General features: G+C 48.6%; 1 protein-coding gene across 1 annotated transcript; it reads left to right on the top strand.

Moving 5' to 3' along the window:
* The first annotated feature begins 10,428 nt into the window (after positions 1–10,428).
* LOC118596760 (keratin, type II cytoskeletal 78-like) lies at positions 10,429–17,896 on the top strand. The gene is made up of 9 exons (XM_036207639.1): positions 10,429–10,794; positions 11,204–11,418; positions 12,422–12,482; positions 12,859–12,954; positions 13,638–13,802; positions 14,154–14,279; positions 16,016–16,236; positions 16,450–16,523; positions 16,575–17,896. Exons 1-9 carry the CDS (start codon positions 10,429–10,431, stop codon positions 17,894–17,896), a joined length of 2,646 nt encoding a protein of 881 aa, XP_036063532.1.
* Positions 17,897–20,480: the final 2,584 nt, after the last annotated feature.

Genomic DNA, 20,480 nt, shown 5'->3' with positions numbered 1-20,480 from the left:
AGCCACACTGTGTCATGGAGGCATCTGGGAACCTTCCTGGACTGAGTCTGAAAGACCCTCATCTTGGGGATCTTGGGCAATTTTTTTGATTTTCTGTATCTGTAGAGTGGATAACCCTGTTTCATCTGGCACAGGGGATGAAGACGTGGAGGAGGGTTCTTCACAGTGATGGTGTGGCCCATGACATGCTTGTGAATGTGTAGTTATCACCCCAAACTTGGGTGTCAGCTCTCATTCCCACTGTCCCTTAGAACCGAAGACGTTGGGTAGAGTGTTACAAATCTCTTCTTGAAGCTTCCGTCTTGGGAATGCTCTCCTCCTTGGTCTGGGGCCTTTCTCTGGCCAGGGAGGGACAGCATAGACATCAAAGTGGCTCCCCGTGGCATACCCATTCCTGGTTGCAATAAGCCCATTCTCTAGGGAGTGCCACCTTCTCCTGTGGCAGCTCAGTGAGGGGAGCATGGCTCCCCGTCCCCAGTCCTATAGGAGAGGCGCTGGGGCAGACAGTGTGCTGTGCTGTCCTGCCTAGGGCAGAGGAAGAGTGGGCTATTGTCTACAATGACACCACGTGGATGTCATCCCCAGGACTGCTAGAAATGGGGAAGCATGGTTACGGGTCAGAGCCTTTGGTGACATCCCCGGTAAGCCGGGGTTAGTCACCTGTTATAATAAGTCCATCAAACAAACCTTGACATTAAGAGCAGAAAAAGACTCGTTGACTGTGGCACACTGGGAAGAGGGACAAAGATCATGTGATTCCCTTCCTCACTAACTTCATCTTTGGGTCCTGGCAGAGGTTTAGGTTTAAGCGGAGGACCAAAGCTGTGCCTAGCTAGGCAGTCCTGGCCAGGGTGTGGTCCCACCCACCGCTGAGCCATCTCTAGTTTGGCCAAGTTGTGAATCTCAGGGAAACAAATTCCTGTCATGCAGCTGGCCCAGGCTTTAACCCCTTTCTTCTCTCAGTGTGAGATTCCTAGGAATTCGAATTTCTTGGAATTCAATAGTCTGATCATCAAAGTGAGGGACATAAGTGTCTCTTTAGAATATTTTCCTTCCTGCCAGGCAGGTCGGTTATAAGTTACCACATCTGGCCTGGAACTCACCTTGGGGCATCTTGGAGTCCTTTGGTGCCCATAATAGCCATAGAGACAACACAATGTGTGTCTCCTGCAGGAGGCCAATGTGGCCACAGACAGATCTGCTACATATTAATAATGAAGCCTCACTTGCATATTAATTAAAAAATTAGAATGAACTCCTCAAACTGTGGTTTGTAGGATGTAATGGATTATAGTCTGGGTAGGATAAAAGCAAACTGGCTTGAATTCCATTCAAGGAGCTGGTGAGGTAGTATAGGCCAGTTATCCCAGTATGTGGGAGGCAGAAGAAGTCTTGAGTTCAAGGCTTGGCTATGAAGGATACCCTAACTCAAAACAACAACCACAACCACAACCACAACATGTACACGTAAGGACACCTGGCAAGTCCTCAGCAACTGAGTGAAGCAGGCCGTGGTGGTACTGGGGAGATACAAATGGTGGTTGCTTGGAGAATTGGGATATCCAAGGTTAGAATTTGGTTCATTTCTCAGCTTTGACAAAAGTCAAAGCCTGGAGGAAGGCTCCATGGCGACTGAGTCGAGGGAAGTCACTGTACTATCCGGGATGGGTAGAGGGGGCTGCCTGAGGGCAGGCAGGATGGGAGAGGCTTTCCTGTTGGGTCCTCTCAAACAATAACCAGCCAGAGAGGGACAGGGATCCTGAGTGAGTGCGGCTCAGCCTCCAAACTGGGGCCAGTTCCATCTCCCCTTCTCTGCTTAGCTGCCCTGAGCCTCTGTGACCCTGGAGAGGACGGGGGCTTCCTGGGCTGGGTCAGGAACAGTACCCACTGATACTGCTGTTTCAGGAAGACTCCAGGCCCTGTCCTCTGGCCCACACTTGATTCAGGGGCACTCTTGCATTTTACTGCTTGTGACAGTTCTATGTAGGGTCCCTCACCCTCTTTTTCCTTCACCAGATTGCAAGGGGCCTGAGGCAGAGACCTTTGTTAACCTCCACTTGACCTGGTGTAGCATGGTGTCTCGAACATGCTATGTGCTTCATAAAGGAATGAATACGTCTTGAGATGACATTTTCAGTTTTGGATCTGCTGTGTGGTCTTGGGTTAGGTTGTCCTACCTCTCTGGTCATCTGTTGGCTAAAATATCCTCCTTCAGCACTCCTGGGTCCCCGAGAGCAGCACTGTATGGCCGTAGGATCCTTGGACTTGGGAACTCTGCTGCTCAGGAACAGATTCCTGGTGCTGCTACATATGAGCTGTGTGGTCTTCAGCAAATTACTTGCTCTCACTGTGCCTCCATTCTGTGGGTTCTCCTTCTGTGAGCGCTAGGAACAGCAGCTGCTTCCTAGGGTGCCAGGACTGAAAGTCGACATGTGTAAAGTTGGTGTGTAGGTCTACACATGAGAGCTTAATGTATGTAAAGTGCTATGTAGGTACCATTTATTTTTAGATGTCGGCATCAAAAGCTCATTGATAATCTTCTTTTTCTTTTTTTGTACAGTAGTCTCAATGGAAATTTTCTTCCCACAGTTTTGGAGGCTGGAGGTCTGAGACCTGGTTGCTAGCACAGTTGACCTCCCACGTTGCTGAGTGCTCCCTTGAGGCTCCCCACCAGGCTTGAAAAGTCAGGGTAAACAGAAGGGCTGCAAGCAGCCCAGGGAAGCATTTAATTCTTTATGCTTTTAATTATTCTATTTTAATACCCTTATATAAAATATTTTATGTATACACTTGTAATTCCAACATGTGGGAGCAGGAGGCAGGAGGATGACCCTCTCTTTTCTGTGTTCATTAGTTTTCTCTGTCTGTAAGATTGAGTGCCTTCTACTCAGCACATTACAGACTCACTTGTTTTTATACAGTGAACTCTTGTCCACTTAGTTCAGGGGATATAGTCTGGCATGGTGCGGAAGGTCTGGAGGCAGGGGTGTGAGGCAGCCAGTTACTTTGGGTCCCCAGTCAGGAAGCAGAGTGGCAGTACATTGACAATTATTGTAGCTCAGACAAAGGTTCCCTGGGATTCAGCAAGACAGTGACATGATGTCTGATGCCCTTCTGGCAAGTTAGGACAATGAGGCTGAACAGCTGGGTGACTCCCAGAGGAAGGGTGTCTAGACATGTGCCATAGGGCTCTGTTCTCACTTTCTTTCAAGACTGTGCTATTGAATCAAGGTGAGAACAGGACCCTCACCACCATATCCCCCTGCCTTACCACCAAGGCGGTCCTTTCTACTCTTGATTTTTGTGCTCATGAGTGGATCTTCCATGGGAATAGATATTCTTTTCTGGGTGGAAAGAGGCCTTGTCCACCTCACATCTCCTGGATTACTTCAACTCAGTTGTCAGTGCTCTGCAAATACACACACACACACACACACACACACACACACACACACACACACACACAAGACCACAATCACATTTCTCAAGTTTGGAATACTTCTCAGCTCAGGAGGGCTTGTGGGGCCTGGGAAGAGGACTGATGTCTCAGAGAAGAGTCTAGGGACTCTACAGGGTTGACAAGAAGCCACAAAATGAGACTGGGTTGGAGTTTCTTCAGTCATTAAATGATTACTGCAGCCTTGCCGGGCTTCAGCTCTGCTCTAGGTGCAGAGGACAGAAGGGAGCCCCTGTGGAGCTTAGGGCCTGGTGCAGGCAGGCTGCCAAACAGAATGAGTCTGTTTGACACAGGACCAGAAGGGAACAGGGAGGACACAGGAAATGGCAGGGACGCATGGGCATGATGTGGCACAGTCAAGGAAGATGGTCGTTGAGCACAGGCCTGAGGGCGGCAAGGGGGCAACCTGTGTGGGCGTCCTGAGAGGTGCCATCCAGGAAGGGGGCTAGAAAGCGCGAAGGCTCTGAGGTGCAGGGTTCTTGGCATATTTAAAACAAAACAAAACAACCAACCAACCAACCAAACAAAACAAAACCACTAGGGGCTGACCTGGCCTTTTCTGGGTTTCATTCCTTCTCTTTATATCATAATTGTACTTAAAAACTTGTTTAATTACCTATTTAATGTCTATTTCTCTACCTGACTCTTAAGGTTCTTGGTTTTGGGGCTGAGCTTTGGTCTTAGCTAAATTCCCCTCGGCACAGGGCTCGGCACTCTGGTAGGTGCCCAGCCATGTTTGCTGAGTGAATCCATGACAACTGGGAAAAAATGGAACAACAACATTAAAACATCCCAACACCAACAACAAACCAGCCCCATTCCTCAGCGGGTGACCTGGAGCAAGGGAGGCAGAGGCGGATGCCTGTGTGTCTGCCCTGCTGGCTGAGCGCCGGGGCCCAGTTTGATGATTCTATCAGTTTCCATGTTGCTGTTGTGACCCAGGGGCTTGCTCTGCGCATCCCTCCACCTCCAAACTGTGGTCCCCTGTGTGGTCCTCCCTTACTCTCCCTTTCTGACCTTTCCGTACACGCGTAAACGGATTTCAATTATTTCCCCGCCATCACCCTCTCTTGCTCCCTTCTCACGCCTACAGATCTCTTTCCAGCTCATCTCCTTCCCCTTTTCAGGAGAGGTGGCCTTACTGCCATGTCCACCTTACCCTACTGCGTGAACCTTGGACAGTACAGTCTTTAAACAAAAGTTAATTATGTTGTATGTGTGAGTGTGTGTATACGTGTGTGTGTGTGTGTGTGTGTGTGTGTGTATGTGTGAGTGTGTGAGTGAATGTGTGAGAGTGTGAGTGTGTGTATGTGTGTATATGTGAATGTATGTATGTGTGTGAGTGTGTGTGAATGTGTGTATGTGTATATATCTGTGAATGTGTATGTGTGTGCACATGTGTGAGTGTGTGTGAATGTGTGAATGTGTATATGTATGTATGTATGAATGTGTGTATGTATGTGTGAATGTGTGTATGTGTATGTATCTGTGAATGTGTATGTGTGTGCACATGTGTGAGTGTGTGTGAATGTGTATATGTATGTATGTATAGATGTGTGTATGTGTGTGTGAATGTGTGTATGTGGGGGAGGACAGCTTGTGGGAGTCGGTTCTCTCCTATCCATGTGGGTTTTGAGACCTGAACGCAAATGGTCAGGCCTGGTAGCATCCTGCACTTATGACCTGCCCAGTTACCTATTAAACGTCTGTTTCTCCACCAGACTGCCTGCTGAGCCATCTTGCTGGGATTTCAATGGTCTTTTAAATGACTTCACATTTGCCACTGGGGGATTCTAGAAGATCCCCCATATGATTGTCAAGGATCACTATTTGCCAGGCTTGGTGGTGTAGGCCCATAATCCAAGTCATTCCAGACGCTGAGGCCAGATGATTGCCAAGTTTAAAGCCTGCTTGGGGAGCAGAATGAGTTCAAGGTTAGTTTAGGCAACTGAATGAGACTCCGTCTCAAAATAAAGTGAAAAGAGGGATCAATCAGGCTGTAACTGGGCGGCAGAGCACTTACCAGGCATTCACAAAGTCATGTGTCCCCAGTACCACACATACACAGTTCATCTCTTCAATCTGATACTGCTGGATGCCTAGTGAATGCTATACCCTGAGCTGGCTGGAAGGCCAGAAAGCATCATGGATAGGGTGATAGGGTCTCAGAAGGCCTGATTTGCAGGAGGAGGCTGCTCTGGGCAGTTTGGAAGGTTCTTACAGTGAAGGGAGTGGGGTGCTGGCTTCATTCTGGGCACTCTGTGTGGGTGGCCTTGCTGGTCACGTCCCCCAGATGCCAGAGTGAGGCCCAGAGTAGACTGGGCTCAGCTGGTGTAATCTCTCTGGTTGCCTAAGGAAGCACAGTCTATACCTTCCCCACACCCTCAGAGCCTGAGAGAGCTCTAGTGCAAAACAAAGGCATTGGATGCCAAGACCTCGAAGCTTCCTGTGGCTCTCATATTCTATGACATTACAGGTATGGGGAAGCTCCAAGAGGAGGATTTAACACCAGGCTCGGCGTGACCTCTGCCCTTCTTCAACACTATGGGGGAGGGGAGGTGGATCTCAGTCCCTGTGGGACCCCAGGGATGTATTTAAGCAAGGTCCACTGAGGTGGCAGGTAGGAAGACCCCAAGCCTTTTCACCCCTTCTCTTTAAAAAATTTTAATAATTCTTTAAAAACTTCATTTGAAAACAGTGTCTATATCACTTCTGCTTCCCCCACTCCCTCTCCAACTCCTCCGTGCCACCCTCCGAATTTATGATCTCTTTTAAAGTCGTCATTGTCGTCATCATCATCATCATCATCATCATCATCATACTAATTTTGAGATAGGGTTGCACTACACAGCCCTGGCTCTCCTGGAACTCACTCTGTAGACCAGGCTGGCCTCTAACTCACAGAGATCCGCCTGCCTCTGCCTCCTGAGTGCTGGGATTAAAAGCGTGCACCACCATGCCCAGCCCCTTTAATTATTATTGTTTATTATTATTATTATTATTATTATTATTATTATTATTATATTTGTGTTTTAATTTTACACATCCCCGGTCCTCCCCACTCCCGCCCCCACCCCCACCTTCCCCCCATCCCCTCCCCTCTATTCCCATCTCCTCCAGGGCCAAGACTCCCCTGGGGATTCATTTCAACCTGGTGGATTCAGTACAGGCAGGTCCAGTTAATTATTATTGTTGTTGAGTCTCTTTACTTCTGCTTGTATGTACGTGTGTTCAGGGCTGACCACTTGGGACTAGACAAACTATGTGGGAGCTCATTCACGGAGGAGAATGAATCTCCCTTCTTATCATGCATTGACAACCTGGAGCTCTTCGTTTTGGGGTGGGACTGTATAGAATTTTTCCTGTCCACACCGGCAGGTCAACTGAAATTGTTACTATGCTGGTCTTGTTCAGGTGATTGTATTGTTGAGAGCTCACATACATATATAGAAGATACTATGTCACAGCAGATGTCTTGGTTCTTTGGCTCCACTTTCATGGTTTTCTCTGAGCCTTAGGGGTTGTGCTGCAGATGTATGGGCTGGGGTTGGGCATAGCCACTTACTCTCTGCATGTAATGGTTTTTATCTCTTGTAAGAAGAAGCTAGCTTGATGAGGGACAAGAGCTACACCTATCTTTGGTGATAAGGATAAGTTAGCAATTATATTGGTTGAGGAACTAGCAATAGTAGGTTCTCCTCTGGCCTATGGCTTCTCCAGCCATGGGTAGCTGGCTAGGTACCAGGCACACATTCCCTCCTGTTGAGTGGACCTTAAGTCCAACTAGACAGCTGTTGGTCACCCCTAAGATAAAAGTATCGCTATTGCACCATTGCGGGATCTTCTGTGTGGTCGGAGGCTTTACAGCAGGTAGGGCTGTTGATTGCTCTTCCCCCTGGGAAGCATGTATAGAACCTTCTGTCACTATAAGAGTCAGTCCTCAGGGAGGAGGCTTCCAGGAAGTTCCAGCTTGATTCCTCCGAGCCCTGTGTCCTAAGCGTGTGATGTCTTCATCAATAAGGTCTTACCTCATTTGTTACCTTCTGGGAGGCAGCAAAGGGCAATGACAACTGTCTACAATCGTTTTGAGAGTCTCTTGGTTGCCCTGACCAAAAACTCAAGGGGAGTTCCCCATGCCCGGTACCATTTTTTTTTTTTTTTTAATTCTTCTAGATAGTCTATGGATCTTGGGAAGAGCTTTATCACCCCAAGTGGCACAACTTCATTTAGATTTTTATATATGTATACACATGCACTTATATATTATATATGCATTGTAAGTAAATGGAGAATAGTGTTTTTACACTTTTCAAATCATTTTTGGCATTTTCTCTTCCTCTTTTTCTCTCCCTCATCACTTCCTCCCTCTCCCAGATGAAGCCCCCACCCCATTTTTCCCATTTCCCACTTCATAGAGCCAGTGTTCTACAGCCCCCAGCTCCTCCCCAGGATGGACCCTTTTTACTTTGCTGGCTTCTGCAGTTACCCCCGGTTACACACATCTGAGGATTTAGAGCTAGGCTCCACAAATAAGAGAGAAAACACGGCGCTTGTCTTACAGGGCCTGGGTTACCTGCCTCAGTAGAAAATGTCCTAGTTCCATCTGCTCACTTGGAGTTCATGATTTCAGTTTTCTTTGCAGCTGAGTAGTGGTACTCCAGTGCGTCTATGTATTGAGTCCACACCAGAGTTTGTTGTCTTGGCCTCAGCCATTCTGATTGGTGACATGATATCTCAAAGCATTGTTTTCACATCTTATTTATCTGTTTGTACATGTGTGTGTGTGTGTGTGTGTGTGTGTGTGTGTATGTGTGTGTGTGGTGTGCACAGCATGCATGTGTTGAGGAAGAGGTTAACTTGCGAGGATTGAGTCTCCCTCGTTACCATGCGGGTCCCAGCCATTGAACCCAAGCCGTAGGGCTTGGCAGCAAGCACTTCTATCTGTGGAGCTATCGAACCAGCCTCTCAAAGGAGTTGTAATTTCCATTTCCCTAATTGCTGAGGGTGTTGAGTACCTTGAGAAATTTATTAACCATTTTATCTCTTCTTTTGAGAACTCCCTGTTCAGAACCATAGCCCATTTTTTTTTTTTTTTTCCAATGGGGTCATTTGTTTTCTTGGCTCTGTATTGGAGTTCTTTATTTTATATATTCTGGGTATTAACTTTCTATTTGCTGCATGGCTGGCAAAGATTGTCTGCACTCTGTGAGGGTCCTCTCAGTTGATTGTTTCCTTTGCTGTACAGAAGCTTTTCAGATTTATAAGACCATATTCGTCAATTGTTGGCCTGAATTCCTGAATGGATGGATTCTTATTTAGAAACTCCTTTTCTATACCTATATCTTGTGCTTGGTATTGCTTCCAGCTGTTTGGCATTTCAAGTTGAACACTGAGGTCTTTGGTCTATTTGGAGTTGATTTTTAAGGAGGGTGATAGATACAGATCTTATTTCACTCTTTTACATGTGGGCAAAGCTCTCTCTTCCAAGGTGTCTCTGACAGTGGTGGGCATATCTTGGAGCTGAGTTCTCAGTGGAGCCAAGTAGATTCCAGCTCTTTCTGACTCCAGGCAGCTTGGGTGCCTCCTTCCCACTGTACATGGAGCTTTCTCTGGGGTCTTCTTCTCCTCTTCTCTGGCTTCCCAGGCTCCTTGTGCCTTGAGCTTCTTTAATACTCCCGATGCCTTGAAGGCTTCTTTCTCATGTCTCTTGAGGTGCTGCCAATGGTTTGGAGAAGCAGGAAGGGGCTTGTGAGCCCCTGGAGGGAGTGGAAACATGCTCATGCACAGTTGCCTGGCCTGGATGGAGTACCTGTGCAGCTGTGCTACTTGTCAAGAATGACTTCCTTGTAGCATCTCTCCACTGTTTGGTATGCTGAGTTTTTGTTTGTTCTTGTCTGGAGTTGCATTCTCAAAGACCCCAAATATCCTACCCTCAGGTACTAGGAGAGGAGGTGGCAGAGAGTCCCAGTTGTTCCACTAGGGAAGACCCTAGGAATCCAAACAAAGAGGCTCAGCGGTTCCCAGGGAGCAGCTGGATCATCTACAGGGTGCTTTCCTCCTGGGATCACGTTTCACGCTGGAGATCGGACCCGAATATTAAGCAAATATTAGGGGCTCCTCTGCCTGCTAGAGCAGGGATTGAATCTATCCTGGGAGGATCCCAGGCCCCCTGTTCTGGCCCCCAGACTGCCAGGTGTAGTTCTCTAGATTCTCACTTTATTTTGTAGTGGGGTGCCCCTCATTTACCCGCTGGAAGGGCTTGCTCCAGCTGGAGGGGCCTGGAGTAGCGTGTTGGGAGGAGTAGGTCCACAGGACTGGCTGCTGTTCTACAGATCCTGCCTAAAGATACCTGCTTGGCGTGTGGCAGGTTCTGTCTCCCATCTCACGAATGATTGCTGGGTTGGGCCAAAGGAGGGACTGGGTGCCCTGCTTTTCTGTGCCATTTCTACATCATGGAGTGTCTTTGCTGCAACACCTCTGCCAGCCTTCTGGTTGCTCAGGGCCTGTGCTGCCTGTGTGAGGTTGGCTGTCCCTTTGGGAGCTGTGTTCTCCCTTCTCCTGCAGCTCCATGGTGCGGTACCTCCACCGTTCCTCATGCCTCCCTCTTCTCTGAACATGTACTCTTCTTTCTCCTTCTCCAGGAAGCCTTCCTTGAATACCCCCCATGATGTCAACCGTTGCCTATAACCATGGCTCATGCCTCCAGATGCTTCCTCATTTTTGGCTTCTAGGGCAGGGCCTGGTCTCCTACCTCGGGCTCTGCACGTGCCGCACACCTATTCCCCAAGTGTGTCAGAGCAGATCAGCCACAGCAAGTGGCAGACACAGTCAGACTGAGAACATCTTGCTCTCCAAGGCCCAGCCCAGGGACGGGAGGGGATAAAAGTCTCGTGCCAGGGCCCCAGGGCAGAAGCACATGCACTGTGTCCATCTCCAGTCTGTCTGAAGCTGCGGGCCTGTCTGTCTCTGCCATGTCTCTCTCCCCATGCCAGGCCAAGAGGGGCTTCAGTGCTCGCTCAGCATGTTCCGCTTTCTCTGGGGCTCGAGGCAGAGCTGGCTTCAGCAGCAGGAGCCTCAGCTCCTCCAGGAGATGGAGAGGAAGCTCTTGTGAGAGGGCCTGGGGGGCAGGGGCCAGGCAAGGGGTAAGGTTCAGGCAGGGGAGTGGAGGGCCTGGTCTTTCCCAGTGCCCTCCAGGGGGCATCCAAGCGGTGACTGTGGACCAGAGCCTGCTGACCCCACTGAAGATTGAGGTTGACCCCCAGTTCCAGGTGGTGAAGACGCAGGAGACTCAAGAGATCAGAACCCTCAACAACCAGTTTGCCTCCTTCATTGACAAGGTGAGGGTAGATACAGCCCCTGCTTCTGGGCCTCCCACAGACACCTGCTCTAGACAGGATGGACTAGAAGGAGGAGATCTGATCACTTTCTGCCATTTTCTCATCACTTCAGTGGCAAGGAAGTCCTCCTAGGGTCTAACCAGTGGCTTTCTGGTTTGCTAGTGCCCTGCTATTCCATGGCTGGGGCTCAGGGCCAGAGACCAGCTGGGTAGTGATGAGAAGTCTCCTCTCTGTTGTCCATCCAATCATGGATGTGCTTAGCTTCTTGTGGGAGGGCTTGAGGCTCCTCTGCACAGGCAGGGATGGGAGGCAAGAGTAAGGGGCCCACAAGAGGGTCTTTGAGGCTTCCCTCCCCAGAGGCTGTGCCAGGGGAGTCCCAGGAGCCTCAGGACCCTGTGTCTGGTTCTAGGTACGCTTCCTGGAGCAGCAGAACAAGGTCTTGGAGACCAAGTGGGCCCTGCTCCAGCAGCTGCAGGGGAGTCACAGCCCTCAGGGCCTGGAGTGCATCTTCGAAGCCTGCCTGGCCCGGCTCAGGCAGCAGCTGGAGGAGCTGCAGAGAGAGCGAGGGGCTCTGGACTCTGAGCTGAAGACCTATCAGGATCAGGAGGATGAGTACAAGTCCAAGTAAGCATCAGAAGTCTCCGTGTGGTGTCTAGGGGGTGGTGTGTGAAGTGCTCTGCCAGTCCGAGGGTGTCCTCTGTGACTGACCTCCATTCTGCCCCTCGAATGCCCCTCTCCTGATTCACAGGGGTCACCTGCAATGTGTAGAGGAGACCCCCCAAACCCTCCCCCACCTCAGGCCTTGAGAGACTTGGGAGAAATGCTGAGGTCTCTTTCCAGAGGGCTAAGGTCTAGCCACAAGGGTCCATGCCTCTGGTCAGGACTGGGAAGGGCTGATCTCAACAACAACCTTGGTTGCTTTCTCGAGAAATTCCTGTTGAGCAGGCTGTAAGGCTAAGTGACTCAGATGTCCTCTGGTCTTGGGTGGAGGGCAGTCAGTTTAGTGCACCCGTCTCCAGGCCCGTGGTGTGATTCACAGCTGGACTGTGTGTGGTTCTAGGCTCTCTACCTAGGCTGTCTGGTGGTACAGCCCTGGGCTGAGGGGCAGTGAGGGCTGGAGGACGAGGGTAGGCCTCTTACTTCTCCCAGCCCTGGTTTCTACTGTTACCGTCTGGGAAAAGTTCATTTATCTTCGTGGTCTCCAGGGGAAGGAACAGGGCAGGTGGGGGAGGGAGGAAGGCATTCAGTGTTTCAGGTCTGCAGTCCTGTACCCCCCAGGAAACCCATGTTGCCTGCACAGAGGCACCTGAGTACTTGGGAAACCATCAAGACATGTGGCCTACTGTTCTGTAGGATACAGGCTGACTCAGGGGTATAGATAGGGTATGACAAACCCCTGAAAAGAAATGGGAAAAGGGTCAATGGTGGCTCCTGACTTGGGGGCCTCTGAAGAGACAAGGACACTCAGAGAGCGTATAGGGTGCAGAGTGCAGGGGTGGGTTATAAGCAGGGAAGGTATGGGGGTGCAGGGGTGGGCTGTAAGCAGGGAGGGTATGGGGGTGCAGAGTGCAGGGGTGGGCTGTAGGCTCTGACCTGGTACCACCTGGTTGCCATTTTCCATTTGCAGGTATGACCAGGAAGCTCACAAGCATGCCTCCGTGCAGAATGACTTTGCGGTCCTTAAGAAGGTGGGAAGGGCTCAAATGCTCCACTTAGAAAGCCCCCATCATGCCCTAAACCTGGTCTCAGGCTGGGAGGTCATAGGGTGGAGATACTGAGGACACATTGTCACCCTGCATGCAGCCACCCTGCCAGAATGGGATATTCACTAGACACAGGCACTTAATGAATGAGGTGTTGTTTGACAGGCTCTAGACTTCGCTGCAGAGGGCAAGAGTTTGGGAGGCCGGGGAAGTGCGAACAGCACAGTGGTTTGGGGTTGACCTGCAACAGTGTGCAGATAGTGCAGGGTGGGGAGGCGAGAAGAAGGGGCCTCAAGACACAGTGGCATGGGTGTCATGAGAGGAAGTGGGAGATGCACGCTTTCTGTCTCCCTGTCCTCAGGATGTGGATGAGGTTTTCCAGAGCAAGATGGATTTGGAAGGCAGGCTGGAGTCTCTGAGAGAATACGTCTGCTTCTTGACACGTCTGTATGAAGAAGTAAGGACTGTGAAGATCGGGAGAGATGACAGAAGGGATGGACAGGCTCCCTGGGGCCAGGAGGAAGCCACTAGGAGGGCGGCTTTGGTTTGTGGTCATTTACAGTCAGCTACTAAATCATCGGTGTGAGAATTCATCAAGGAATAACCAGGCAAAAACCTTCAAAGCTGCTTCTACTAGGAGGCAGACAGAGCACCAGCCTCAAAACCTGTAATTCCGTACTCTGTTAGGCAGTGATAGGTGCTACAGAAAGCAGGGAAGGAGGGCTGGAAATGCGGGTAGGTGGCGATTACAAATAAGCCTGATGTCAAAGGTAAAATCAGGCTGAAAACGTGAAGGAGGGAAGGAACGCTTCCGGCAGGTAATTTCTGGGACTGTGGGCAGAGGCTGTGTTCTTAGCCAGAGGAATTGTGAGATGATGGATGACCAGTGTGGCCGGGGCATTGTGCAGAGGGAGGTGTGATAAGAGGTGGGAAGGATGACAGAGACCTCCTGGGTCTTGTTCCTTTACTGTCCACACTGCAAAAGTCACTGGAGACTACCTCAGTGGTCCTTACTCTGCAAATCTGGGCTACCACTACTGGGTGATGGGCAAGTGGGTGGAATTCAGACGTCCTTCTCCCCTCAGGGGGATAGGGGACAGGGAGCCAGGGTAGCAGACACTGAGTTGGTTTCTCCTATAGGAACTGGGACAGCTGCAGACTCAGGCAGATGGCATGTCGGTGGTGCTGTCCATGGATAATAACTGTTGCTTGGACTTCAATGACATCATCGCTGAGGTCCGTGCCCGGTACGAGGAGATCACTCAGACCAGCAAGGCCGAGGCAGAGGCTGTGTTCCAGACCAAGGTGCTGTGGCCCAAAGAACAAGCTGAGGATGGCTGGGTGGTCACATTCACACCCCAGGGAGGTCACCAACTCTGGTCCTATTGGGGCAGCTCTGATGACATCCTTGAGGTTCAGGCCTCACAGGGTAGGGCTGTGTCCACATTTCAGGAGGGGGACAATGGCAATGAGCCAGGAGACAAGCTTGGACCTCTGCAGGCAGGTTTAGTATGAGCTCTGCAGTGTAGCTGGCCTGCACTGGGAAAAATACAGACATCAGGAGGCATGTCCCAGGGTGGGAAGATGGCAGATACCTGATTCTGGGGTCAGAGATAGCCATCAAGTCAACCAATGGTGTTACCTTTGTGCCCTCAGTTCCAGGAACTTCAGGCCTCAGCCCAGCTTCAAGGGGACAGCATGAAGGAGGCCCGGGTGCAGATTTCACAGCTCCATCAGGCCATTCAGAGGCTGCAGAGTCAGATTGCAAGCCTCAGGACTCAGGTAGGCTCCCTGTGTCTACTGCTGCATCCCCCTGAGGCTTGGTGCCTCCATCATTTCCTTCCCAGACAGGCTTAGTGGGGAGGTTGGAGACAGATCTTCAAGTCACCTCTGAACTGACTTTGCTGGTTCCCTGTGAATTCCAGCCTGCAGGTTGGCTGTTCCGGGGCAGAGCCCTTGCACTGTACAGTCCCAGGGGGACTGTTTACTCAGTCTCCATTCAGCTAGACATCTTGCTTCTGCCTCCTTGGAGAGAGGGTGATCTTAACTCTCCATTCATCTTCTTTTGATTCTTCCCCCACAAGCAAACAGGAGCTTAAGGTCAAACACTGACTTTTCTTTGGGAAAAGTGTGTGTGTGTGTGTGTGTGTGTGTGTGTGAGAGAGAGAGAGAGAGAGAGAGAGAGAGAGAGAGAGAGAGAGAGAGAGAGAGAGAGAGAGAGAGAGGAGAGAGAGAGAGAGGAAGAGGAGAGCCCCATGAAAGGGAGATGGGCCTATGGGTGGAGCCTTTTCAGGAGAGCTCACAGAAGGTTGAGGAGGTCTGAGGTGCCCTGTTCTCCCAGATGGGAAGGGTGATGACTTACTAGATATCAAGTTTGTGCTCATGTTCCTCAAAGTTGAAGCCTGGATTTGAGACCCGTAGTGGGTGACGAACATAGAGTACATAAGTCAGGTGAGTATGTATGTGGAGGTGCGTAATACACAACCACTGGTTATATGGATGGGGGATATCTGAACTCCTAGCCTCATGATTGCAGAGCAAATGCTCCTAACCTGAATCATCTCTGTAGCCTCCCCTCCTAAACCTGCTTTTTATTTAAAATTAATTTTATTTGTATGGGTATTTTGCCTGCAATAATGTCTGTGTATCATGTGTGTGTCTGGTACCCATGGAGCTCAGAAGAGGGCATCGAATCCCCTGGAACTTGGGTTATAGATGGTTGTGAGCCACCATGTAGGTGCTGGGAATTAAATCTGGGTCCTCTGGAAGAGCAGTCAGAACTCTTAACCACTGAGTCATCTCTCCACTCCCTGTTTCTTATTTTATTCATCGATTTATTTTATGTGATTTGGTGTTTTGCTTGCATGTTTATCTGTACATATACTTTTCAACTAAACACACCAGGACTAGCCCTGAGAAGCCATACATGTGCTTTTCTGGGAAAGCCTGTTCCTTTTTTGTCACAGGCCCAAGAGACTGAGCTTTTCATACTGCCTCAGAGTGCTGGGTCCCTACTCAGCTATCCATTACCTTTCTGAGACACAGAGAGGAGTTCTTGTTCCTGTTCTTGGGTATTTGTGTGGGAACAGAGTAGTGACAACCTCTGGAGGATTTCTTCTTTTCTGAATCTGGGGTGATGCTGAGTTGCTCACACCCATCTCTGCTTCTCTCCTCACACCTAGCTTCTCAGTGTCCAGTGACTGGATTTAGGACTCATACTAAGTACCATGTGTTGTCATGAGATGCCAGCCAAGACCCTGCTTCCAAAAAGATCATGTTCTGAGGTTCTGGGTAAACTTGAAGATGTTGGGGGACCCTAGCGAACCCTCTGCCACAGGAAAAAAAACTGTTAGGCAACGTTTTCCCTTAGGATGAGAGGGGCTGGGCATGGGGTGGTCATGCATAATTTTGAACTCATGAGAGTCTATCTGGGTCTTCAAATTATATCTGTGGTGGTTGTTTTGAGAGGCCCTATCAGGCCTACAGCCATTTTCTCCCTCATTCCTACTCTCCTCTAGAATGGCAGTCTGCAGTCAGCCATTGCTGATGCTGAGCAGCATGGGGAGATGGCTCTGAAGGATGCTCAGGCCAAGCTGGATGAGCTAGAGGAGGCTCTGAGAACAGCCAAGCAGGACATGGCCCAAATGTTGCGCGAGTACCAGGAACTGTTGGGCACAAAGTTGTCCCTGGATGTGGAGATTGCCACATATCGAAGGCTGCTGGAGAGCGAGGAGTGCAGGTAGGAGATCTGGAGGTACCAGGGGATGTGAGCCTGGGTTGGGGGGAATGGAAGGGCACTGCAGGTCTCTCTTTGCTTGAGGGGATTCTGAGAGATTTCCTTACCCTGTAAGTCACTAAGGGCCACCAACTTTGCTGGGAGGGATTTTTAAATTAGGGATTGTATTCATTACAGCCTTTCTTAGTGTTTTTCCTCATGTCCTTCCTCCCCCAGGATGTCTAAGGAGTACATCAGCCAGGTTACTATCTGTGAGTATGAGGGGACTTTGAGAGTAGGGTTACCTTGTGGTGCTGAGGACCCTGCTGTGACCCTGGTGCATTTCTTGGCAGCCACAGCAGAAGGCAGTGTTGTTGTGCCTGGAGGAGTTGGTGGAGGTCAAGTGGTCATACCTGGAAGAATTTGTGGAGGCCAAGTGGTCATACCTGGAAGAGTTGATGGAGGCCAAGTAGTAATGCCTGGAAGAATTTGTGGAGGCCAAGTAGTAATGCCTGGAAGAATTTGTGGAGGCCAAGTGGTCATACCTGGAAGAGGTGATGGAGGCCAAGTGGTCGTACCTGGAAGAGGTGATGGAGGCCAAGTGGTCATGCCTGGAAGAGGTGATGGAGGCCAAGTGGTCATACCTGGAAGAGGTGATGGAGGCCAAGTGGTCATACCTGGAAGAGTTGATGGAGGCCAAGTGGTCGTACCTGGAAGAGGTGATGGAGGCCAAGTGGTCATACCTGGAAGAGTTGATGGAGGCCAAGTGGTCATACCTGGAAGAGTTGATGGAGGCCAAGTGGTTGTACCTGGAAGAGGTGATGGAGGCCAAGTGGTCATGCCTGGAAGAGGTGATGGAGGCCAAGTGGTCATACCTGGAAGAGGTGATGGAGGCCAAGTGGTCATGCCTGGAAGAGGTGATGGAGGCCAAGTGGTCATACCTGGAAGAGGTGATGGAGGCCAAGTGGTTGTACCTGGAAGAGGTGATGGAGGCCAAGTGGTCATGCCTGGAAGAGGTGATGGAGGCCAAGTGGTCATGCCTGGAGGAGATTGTAGAGGCCAAATGGTCATGCCTGGAAGAGGTGATGGAGGCCAAATGGTCATGCCTGGAGGAGATTGTAGAGGCCAAATGGTCATGCCTGGAGGAGATTGTAGAGGCCAAATGGTCATGCCTGGAGCAGAGTGCAGAGGCCAAATGGTCATGCCTGGAGGAGATTGTAGAGGCCAAGTGGTCGTGCCTGGAGGAGATTGTAGAGGTCAAATGGTCGTGCCTGGAGGAGATTGTAGAGGCCAAATGGTCATTCCTGGAGGAGATTGTAGAGGCCAAGTGGTCATGCCTGGAGGAGATTGTAGAGGCCAAGTGGTCATGCCTGGAGGAGATTGTAGAGGCCAAGTGGTCATGCCTGGAGGAGATTGTAGAGGCCAAGTGGTCATGCCTGGAGGAGTTGGTGATAGTCAAGGGGGCACTTGTGGACTCAGAGGCTGGAAAGGCAGCTTTGGGTCTGGAGGCTGCTCTAGCATCGTAACTGGTGGCTTTGATATCCCCCAGGGATCTGGGTACAGTCCCAGCATGGGTTCTTGCTCTGTGTCTGGCTCTGGCTTCAGTTCTGGCTCTGGCTCCTGCTGCCGCACCATCCTGAAGAAGACAGTGGAATCAAGTCGGAAGACATCTGTCATTTACTGAGTGACCAGGCAGTCATATCCCTTTTGAGCCCAGCAGCCTTGTCCCCACCCCATCCTCCATGTCCAGGGTCCACAGCCCAAGGCAGCCCACTGGGCTCTGGAGAAAGCCAATAAAGTCTGCCTGCTTGCTGTTCCAAGTGCTCAGCTGGCAGGCCTTGCTCTGCATACTCATTTGTGGCTCTGTTGTTATCTGTTTGCTTTTATCTACAGTGGCTGCCCCTTAAGCCAGTGCTTCAATGCAAGGGATTTTGTTCCCTCAGGCACAGACTCTTTCAAAGCTACTAAGGGAATTTATCTAAAATTCTGCTCACTCAGAGAGGCAGAATAGCTAGTAGCTAAACTCCCTTTGTGTTTCCCCCCCAAAATCTAGCATCTTTCTCTCAGTCCCCACTTAAAGAATGTGGTTCCTCTTTATGCTTCCTGTCAGCTACTTGCTGACTCAGCCTCCTGCTCACAGGTTAATTTTATTTAATCAAACACATCTTTGAATTGTTAACAAAAGCAGTAGGAAAAAATGCAATACACTTTAAAATAATATTCCCCAAACATTTCCGTCCTTTATTTTAAAAATGAAAGCTTTTAACTTTAACATGGTAAGACTGCATACAACAAGAACAATTATCAAGCAAAGATTACATTCATGGTGTACTGAATTCCAATTCATTTGTGTCTGGTAGATTTAAAGAAAATACTTCATAACTATTCTATCTTAGTGAATCCAAAGTTTTACACACACATTACTTTCTATTATAACTAAGGAGAGCTGTAACTATAACTATCTAGTCTTCAACTCCATCAAAGGCCCCAGAAGGATAATATTATTTAAGTAGACAAAAAGTGTATTGCAAACAACTTCCAAAACTCTAGAAATGACAGAGACATCTGGCTGCCTGGACAGTCACCCAAAGTTCCTCTGCAACGTTGGGGCATTTACCTTCAGTCTGCAGGCCCATATTACCTGGCAGAATTTTCAACGAAGCAGGAAATTCGAAAGACTGTCCCATCTATATTGGCAAAGTTTGCCAGTCACTTTCCTCTGTGTCCTGCAGAATGTCTGGCCATTTCTTCTGTGAAGTAGGACCCCTAAAGTACCAACCCACTTTGTTTTGGCAAAGGTAATTTTCCTATGGGTTCTGCATGTCCAATTTATATATATAAAATATACTGTCAAGCAGTCCAGGCAAGAGCAGCTTCTTGCCCAAATGGCTAGCCTTGCCACATTGAAAGCAAACGCCATAAGGAATTTCTTCTGTACCCATTATCTCTGAAGTAAATTAGTGCTGCCAGGAGCAGATGTATCTCATTGTCATGAAAAACCTTAAGTTAACAAAACATTTTAAATGCCATATTCTGTAGGTCTTTGAAAGATTTGAGGACCATCTATCTATCTAAAATATATTTCTATATGACCTGGAAAGCATACCTAACATATCTACAATTTTGATTGTTATAAATGACTAACCATTACTCTATGTTCCTGATTATTCTATATAGTTTATAATAATAACTTTTAAAATCTAGAACTTCACCCTACATTTCCAAATGAACTGCATAGGCACAATACCTCAAAAAAAAAAAAGAAACATACACATAATATGTTGTAACAAAAATAACCTTAAATTTTTATCAATATACAAAAATTCCTCAAACAAGAACAGAAACATGTATACAGTGTGTTGAAGCAAAATTATCTTAAATTTGTGTCAATATACAAAAGTCCTTACAAATACAAAATATTTGCGATCAATAATTGTCCCTTAGTTTATAGCAGATTCAATAATCTACTCTATTATCTAAAGTAGATTCAATAATATACTCTTCTATCTTATCATTCCTATATCTCCTTCTCATTTTTTCAAAGAGATTCCTGGATATAGTATCATTTGTATAATTTTCTTCCTTGCCCATACCAGTAACAATGAATAAACAACCCCCATAAATGATGACAATCATCCATAACCCACCAAATGACCAAATACCATGCTCTCCACCTCTCAGGAATGTGGGCATAATGTCACCAAAATTACTTCCTATTGTTTGGGGGTAATGATGCTCTGAAAAAAAAAAAAACCTGAAATATTGGCCAAGTCCAGAGAAAACCAGCGGCAACATTCATTATCCAGTCTCTGTGTATTGGGAAGGTGCAGATGAGGCTGGACCCTCTCAGTAAGCAACTTCAGAGTTGTCCTGAGCAGTTTGTATTCCGATACTGATCTTTGGGTCGTGCTTGTCCTCTTAATGGCATTACCACAATCCCCATAGACTCCTCATTGTGGGGCCCCATCTTCTATTAGAGACATCACAGGTCACTGTTAAGACTGGTCATGGTTCACTGCTGAAAACCTAAACATTTTAAATGTCATATACAGAATAGTCTTTATTGCAGTCCATGGGAAGGCCAGCTCCCCAGAACTGCTCCAGGGTTGTGAATAGAATACCTCAGAGTAGCAAGGGATTAGAAAAATATTCATATCTATCTGAGGGGAAAACTAAGAAAACACACATGCTTTCTGATGGTAACTTTCTCTTTTACTACATCTTAAAAAAGTCTTTTTTTTGAAAATCTGTCTCTACAAGATACATTC

Source organism: Onychomys torridus, chromosome 16, assembly GCF_903995425.1.
Source record: "Onychomys torridus chromosome 16, mOncTor1.1, whole genome shotgun sequence".
Lineage (NCBI taxonomy): Eukaryota > Metazoa > Chordata > Mammalia > Rodentia > Cricetidae > Onychomys > Onychomys torridus.
Note: the sequence above shows the minus strand (reverse complement) of the source record. Positions and strands in the feature narration are given on the sequence as shown.

Excerpts from the sequence above, each read along its gene's own strand:
- LOC118596760 (XM_036207639.1), top strand. The coding sequence starts at position 10,429 with ATGTCTCTCTCCCCATGCCAGGCCAAGAGGGGCTTCAGTGCTCGCTCA. Across the intron at positions 11,419-12,421 it reads GAGGATGAGTACAAGTCCAA|GTATGACCAGGAAGCTCACA; the intron begins GTAAGCATCAGA and ends TTCCATTTGCAG. Across the intron at positions 12,483-12,858 it reads ACTTTGCGGTCCTTAAGAAG|GATGTGGATGAGGTTTTCCA; the intron begins GTGGGAAGGGCT and ends CCCTGTCCTCAG.